At 37.9% G+C, this 7,165-nt stretch overlaps 1 protein-coding gene across 1 annotated transcript; it reads right to left on the bottom strand.

Annotated features, from left to right (window-relative positions):
• Positions 1-3,205: 3,205 nt before the first annotated feature.
• Positions 3,206-6,711, bottom strand: LOC132176326 (mitochondrial import inner membrane translocase subunit PAM16 like 2). The gene is made up of 5 exons (XM_059588501.1): positions 6,248-6,711; positions 5,152-5,224; positions 3,916-4,003; positions 3,578-3,708; positions 3,206-3,467 (listed from the first exon to the last, which is right to left on the bottom strand). Exons 2-5 carry the CDS (start codon positions 5,152-5,154, stop codon positions 3,339-3,341), a joined length of 351 nt encoding a protein of 116 aa, XP_059444484.1. The 5' UTR covers positions 5,155-5,224; positions 6,248-6,711; the 3' UTR covers positions 3,206-3,338.
• Between the last annotated feature and the right edge of the window lie 454 nt (positions 6,712-7,165).

Genomic DNA, 7,165 nt, shown 5'->3' with positions numbered 1-7,165 from the left:
CTGAGGTGCAATGTGCAGTTTTGGTGAAAATTTCAACTTTGACACGTACGATATTCTCTATATATATTTAGATTACTGATCAAACAAAAATGAACCATTTAGCAGAGATGCAGCTCCATATATATAATATTGGCATTAAATTCCATAGACTTTATATACATACAGAAGTTTTGCTCTCCCTCTCCCAACAAGTGGTGAAGTACTGCATGTGCGGCTAGCTAGCTAGAGACTAGCTAGAGAGCCTTTCCAACTTATTGGGGATACTACTTATATACAAAAATGATGAATTCGGAGCATCTGGGTTTTCCATGGAGATGATGTAAGTAGGTAGGCGTGCATGTATTGGCAATGGATGCGTTCTATATCAATTGGTTTCCCGTACTAGCTCCTTCATATATATCTATATAGTTTGCTGTGAGGCGATTGCAGAAGTACTGTTGGACCGCATATATATATATATATATCAACCTGCAGGAAAGTAATAATCAAATAAATAAATAAATAAAGATGAAACAAGAAATAAATATATATATTAAAAAAAAAAAAAAAAAAAAAAAAAAAAACACAGCATGCAGGATATTTAAGCTCTTGGAATGGTGCGGCAAGCATGGGTAAGTAAAGGGGAAAAGGAAACAAATTAAAGTGCATGTATGGCTTTGCGTAGGTGATGATCTCATAGAGGCCGAAAGATAGTTGATATCTCTCTTTTGGTTTAGATTAATTAACAAGCTGTGGGCATGGCGCTGCTGAGATTAGGTGTAGTCTTTATAACTGCTTACTAGTGTGGAACCCCGAGTGGTCATGGAATTCGGCTATTTACGACAAAAGTGAGCTATCATGGGTCTCCGCAATTGCTTCGACTCCTTGGTCAGTGGTCACTCACCTACGACCCTTTAAAATTGAGATACTGCAACACATGCATGTTGCACAAACCTCTCACAAATATACAATAAAATTAGTGTCAAGATTGTCTAATAGCCTTTGGATTAGTTATTGTTAAAAAATATATATACAATGGCTATTAAACCTTATTACGTCAACTTTGTAAGATATTTGTAACATGTTTTAGTGGTATATAACGGCGTGATTCATATTGTTTTTTTTTTTTTGGATTGTGTTAGACCAATATTGTAAAAATTTCTTTTGATGCCTCGGTTTGTTGTAAACGTGTTTTGAGAGGTATTATTTTGGTTTGAAAAAAAAAAAAGGTGTTATAATAAAGGAAAATAATTGTTGTGAGAGAAGAGCCTAATTAAATTAATGTTGAGAATGGAAAGAAGCCTAATATTCTTAGTTCTCTCGTGGGTATATATATATATATGATAGTTACTTGATTCCTAATTTGGTCAATAAAGACTATCTGGCTTTGAATATTGATAGTGAGCGGAAGCATCGAAGCCACGTAATAAGACAAATTAATGATGGGTTAATAGTAAAAAAAGGATCAGAACAAGACGACTTTATGCAAGTGATGATTCAGATATAAACTTAAAAAGATGATGCAATCCAACATGATAATTATATTTTTAATGGTTTTGAGACCAAATTCGGTTCACATGAAAAAGAGGCCAGCCATGTTTGCTGGGTGATAGAAGCTGATGATATTGCGTGCTTAATTAGAGAGCTAGCTAGCTAACTAATTAATGAAGCCAACAAATTAATGAAGGATCGATTGACTCTTTGGCGTGGGCTCTACGCCAAGTGTGGAAGATAGTTGGATTCATTATGACGATCGGCCTACTTCGGCGCCTGGTATAGCCGATTTCGTACGGGTGCTTTTGTCGCGGTCGCCTCTCTGCTTTCAAACTTTGCGGCCATTGCTTTGCTTCTTTCTTAACTCTTTCATCAATTTCCGCCTCCCCCTTCCCACATCTTCTAGATTCTTTTTGTTTTCTTCTTCTCCTGTTTACATCTTTCAACCAAAACAATGCAACCTATCAACTCATCATATCCGTAGACGCTCCCTCCCTCCGTCCCTTCCTCCGTCCCTCCCAATATTCCCTTGCTAAACTACGACTTCCCTAATCTATCATCCTTATCGATCCATCCTTAATTCCCTTGCTAAACTACAACTTCCAACTAATTAAACTAGGAAAGTGGTTTTGGCACCGAGTCAACCCTTTCCCACGTTGACGTAGAAATTAATAATAAATAATCTTGATGTCGACCACTATCATAAACGAATGAATGAATGAAGAACATACTTCACACTCTCCGTGTTGGCCTCACTACCTGCAACTTATCATCACCTTCACTTTCCGCGTGAACCCTTATCATGACGTTACGATCTCTTCTCCCCACCAAAATTACTTTACTGCAACACCAAACTCCATCTATTTCAACTCAAATGGAAACCAGCCATTTTTAAATATTGTTGCAATTAATTAGGGCCGGGCATCGGTTAAATTGGTGACTGTAGAGATATTTTCACCTACCAAACCAAAAAAGTCGGTTCATTAACTGGCTTCATATCAATAAGAATAAATTTTGACCATTTCGGCTAAGCCCTAACTCGGTGAGTTAGTTGTGGGCTTTTTTAATATTGGGCCCAATTTGTAAGTAATCCTTGTCCAAAATGACTTACAATCAGCTTTAGTCCAGGCTCAAAAACTGCAAAGTTACTGCGGTGGAGAAGATTGGAGAACTTATCGAAGCCCATAGGAAAATTACCAATTAACACAAAAGCATTCAATCGACAACCTTTTTCTATCTGGTCTACTTTCATGCAAAATCACTATAAAGTACGTGGAATAAGTACATGTATTCATCATCATCATTTGTGATTTAAGTATTCCAGAAACCAAACAAGAAATCTAAGTCGCATATAACAAATCTTCAAGGAATACCCACGAAAAAACTATGCAAATCGGCATTGCCTGTTGCCTTGTACCCATATCGCCCACATGCACCTCCAACACATACAACAGTAAACACCAATTTTACCCCAAATCCCAGTACACTAGCCCAACAATCTGGGCATAATTTGTCAAATTAACATTGTACCAATATACGTACATATGCACACATGGAAAAATACCTGTTCTAAAGTCGCATACAAACGAACAATGAAACCGACCCATCTTTTGCTACATTTGTACCACTCTGCAGACAGGTATTGATTAGTAAATGTTAACTAAATCACCAATTCATTCCACAAGTCAAAATTTTCAATACTACGAGTTCAATTAAACAGTACAATTCCAAAAAAAAAAAAAAATTGCATCTCATATTAATCACATGACAACTCATGCAGATGAAAAAGAATTTGGATAACAGCAGGAAGTGACAACCCTACAATTTACTAAAATAATTAAGGCAGTGGAGTAAGCCTCTAGAAGTCATGCATCCATAGTTCCCTGAGCTTTCTTTTGGTGAACAACTTCCAGGCATTCTTTAGCTCTATGAACCTTTGATTGTAGGTAAAAGCTCCCATTCTTTGCATTCTGCTCAAATAGGTTGTCATACTTCTGCATACAGCGGATTGTCATATGCTGTTAAATAGCAACCAGAAAAAGATGCAATACTACAATCTTCAAGACAGCTAAATGAATAGTAGAAATGAAGTATAAAGCAAAACCTTTAAGATCTCCTCCCAGGATGAGTGCTCAGTGACACCTAGTACCTGCCTTGCCTCCGGTTCAGCCATAAATTTGTTTGCTTTAATAATATTTTGAGCCGTTTCTCGAGCAACGCCTGATTTTGAGGCATCTGGAATCATTCATACGAAGCTCTTAGTGAAAGTTGCAAGGTGTTTGGAGACAGCACGACACAATAGACCTGAAAGTGAACTTCAGACAGAACATACGTGGACTGACATGACTTATATGAGTCCATAACCTCTCAAACAAAAACCAACCACGCTGAATTTGAAGCGAATAAGCATACTTTTTTTATAAGTAAAGCAGAAAAACATACTTGAAAGCGCCTGACGATATGCTTGAACTAAAGCCCTTGCCAAGACTCCAGAGCCTACCACAATCAAGTTGGCAAGAAGTCTTGAAGCCTGTACAACAAGTAACATACAATAAACTAACATAACATTTTCTTTCATCTTCCCTTTTGCTTAAATATGGCTTGTGCAGAATCATGCCTACAGAACCCAATAGCAAACAGTTGCAACAAATCCCCAGTCAAACGGAAATACATGGTTTTCCAAGGAAAGTGACAAACTTGAAACAATTTTCTCATAAGATATTAGTAAATGAACGTTAACTAAAGGTGACAATAACACTAGCCCATGGCCTAGCAGCAGGGCTATAACAAAAAGGCCAAACTTCAAAACCAGCAAAGCAAAACCCAAGTGTAACAAAATGTGAATGCCAACAGTACAACTAGTTAAAATACCATAAGTAGACCTAAAGCTTCATAAAGTTTCCAGTCTCTTTATTTTAGTACAAGATGATGAAGTGCCTAACATACCAAAAGAAATACATAAAAGGAAAATATAAGCCCAACCTAATCAATAGATGTCAGGCATCTATAATCCATTCTGCATTCTGACATTCACACCCAATTACTTGATCATCAGGTTGTTGGCACATTTAGGTCATGAAAGATAACTGATGCATCTGCCACTAAGTTAAACCCTAAGCAATGAAGTGTTTGCCAGTGCTTTCCTATCTTTTTCACTAATGAATAGGTAATCAGTGTACTAAACATGTAAGTAGTCCATAAGCAGCTACGAAATTCAAAATAGTCATTTCCAAGGCACCTCATAAATTAATCAGAAAGTGCTACATGGGCAACTATAAAGCTCTACAAAAACCTTTTTGCAGCGGTTATCTGTTATTTATCAACAAAAAAAAGAAGTTTCGGAAGCAATCTTCTAATTCAAGGTCATGCATTGGTTCACAAAGTGTAATATGAGCCAGACTCACACTCCTAGGTCACCCCTCATGCCAAGACGGGGCCAACTGGCCACTCACGAGGGCACCTTCAGAACTCAATTAAGCCCATTGCTTGCCAGTCAAGAAGCCCATTATGTTGCTCATTAACAGGCCCAAATTCTAGTGAAAAATTCATAGAAAATCAGGAGAAAGGAAACTATATAGGTTACAATAAATATCCATGACAATACATGAGAGAGAGAGAGAGAGAGAGAGAGAGAAAGTTTGTGTGTGCGCACGCAAGTAATAAGCAAAGCATACATACCATCACTGCAGAGGGGGCAAATAAGATCCGGGAAGTGGAAGCACCAAAACAATTACGTCAAGATTCAAGAAACCTAAAACAGCATAACTACATGTGAAATATGTCCTTAAATAATAGAGTAATGTTAGAAACCATATTTTATCCCCATGACTACCCACAATAATGATGTGAGCATCCCAACCAACCTTTGGATCAATCCTTATTAAAAAAAATTAAAAAAAAAATTCAATGGTTGGTTGGGGCTGATATGTCAGCATTGTAAGATAATTATAAAATAAAAATATAGTTTCTAACATTTCTCTAAATAATATCTTAACTTTTAGTACTCTATAATCTATGGTGTTTGCACATCAAGAAATACAGAAACACACACAAATTAGAACCAAGCATGCCACTGACTCGATAGAGTAGGCGGAACAACAAATTCCAATCATGCAGAACAGAATAACAGAAGTTTCATATAAATTTTATTACAAGTAATAAGCCATAAACCAAACACAAATACTGGCCTACAGACAAACTTATGTACTTAAACTGTTCCAAGTAAACAAGGATAATCACTAAATCAATTCAAAAGTTCACCCATAAGCATGCCAAAGGCCCAAAAGATATATAAATTCAAACTCAAAAAGCTCAACACAACCCTCCATAGCAAGCTTAATTGGCAATTTTAAACAATATATCCTTGAAAAATCTTTATTATCCAATGCATGCTTTCCACAAGGCAAAGTTTGATTGTCGTTATAATAATGGAGCAATTTAGTTGATTGTGTCGCAGAATCCTGAATGTCTGAGGCATATACTAGCCACATAAATATTCTAAGCATAATGACTGAAGCTAATGAAATCTATCCCTAACATTTGCCACCAAAGCCTACCACGAAACAGAACATCCGCAACAAACTAACATCATAACCAGACAAATAGTCTGGCTATTCTCATACAAAATCTCGAACAAAAGGATAACGTCATGATCAACCAGAAACTTAGAAGTGATATAACATGAGCTATGACTAAAACCAACAGCTGAATAAAATTTATCTTCACCAACGCACAAACAAACCACGAAATAAAAGGATCAAACAATGGTACTTACATGAAATTATAAACTAATCAATGGGAATTTATGCGTGCCTTCTTCCTTCCAAAGAAGAGGGATAGGGTTTTCATGGGGGAGAGAGAGGGGAACGGCAGGGAGGGAAGTCGGCTTTGGAGGAGCGAATATGGGCACTCTGCCACAGCAATTGGACGACACGCAAGGCCGAAAGTTACCCAGTATTTGATGGGCCAGCTAGGTTGGGTTTCTCAAGCCCAACAGACCCAATATTTGACTAGAAAACAGATCAATAAATCCAGGAATAAGCTGCAAGCCCAAAATCTGCATTGACTTCAAAGCTTTACACTTCCGCAGCTAACACTTGCTAATCTAATTATGGAGAAAGTTAGATTTACACTTCCGCAGCTAACAGAGTCACAGACGCCCTTAGATTAGAGTTGCGTCTTACCGTCCTACCATAAACTCGGACTGGAGAAGGGCTCAAGCTCAGAAGAAAGAGGAAGAGTCAAAGAGTCAAATAAAGTTTCTTCTAGGCGTCAAGCCTGCTGGGACGTGATCCTCCTTTAGCAGCAGACAATGAACTTAGGATTAGGGTTTTCATTTTATGTTGCGGGGCGGGTACCCGCATGAGAAAAAATTTCAAACCGCGACCCGCCCCGCCCCTGGTTTGCAAAAATTTAACCCGGTTTTACACTTTTAACTCTAAATTCCAGTATGTGCATGGCGGGGCGGGGCGGACGGGTCGAGTAATGCGGGTTTGGGCGGATTTTGCCCACCTCCTAGACGAAACCAACAAGGCCTTGTGGCAGTCATTGCCCCCTTTCTGGCCTCCTTGCTCTTTTCCCTTCCTTGCCTAGCTCTTTGGAGCACTTTCAGTAGCTTTTTTAAACCCAATACCAACAGATTTCTCGTCCCTTCCTTAACTTTTCTATCCATTATTTTAATACAAAACATTTT

Source organism: Corylus avellana, chromosome ca3 (assembly GCF_901000735.1).
Source record: "Corylus avellana chromosome ca3, CavTom2PMs-1.0".
Taxonomy (NCBI): Eukaryota; Viridiplantae; Streptophyta; class Magnoliopsida; order Fagales; family Betulaceae; genus Corylus; species Corylus avellana.
Note: the sequence above shows the minus strand (reverse complement) of the source record. Positions and strands in the feature narration are given on the sequence as shown.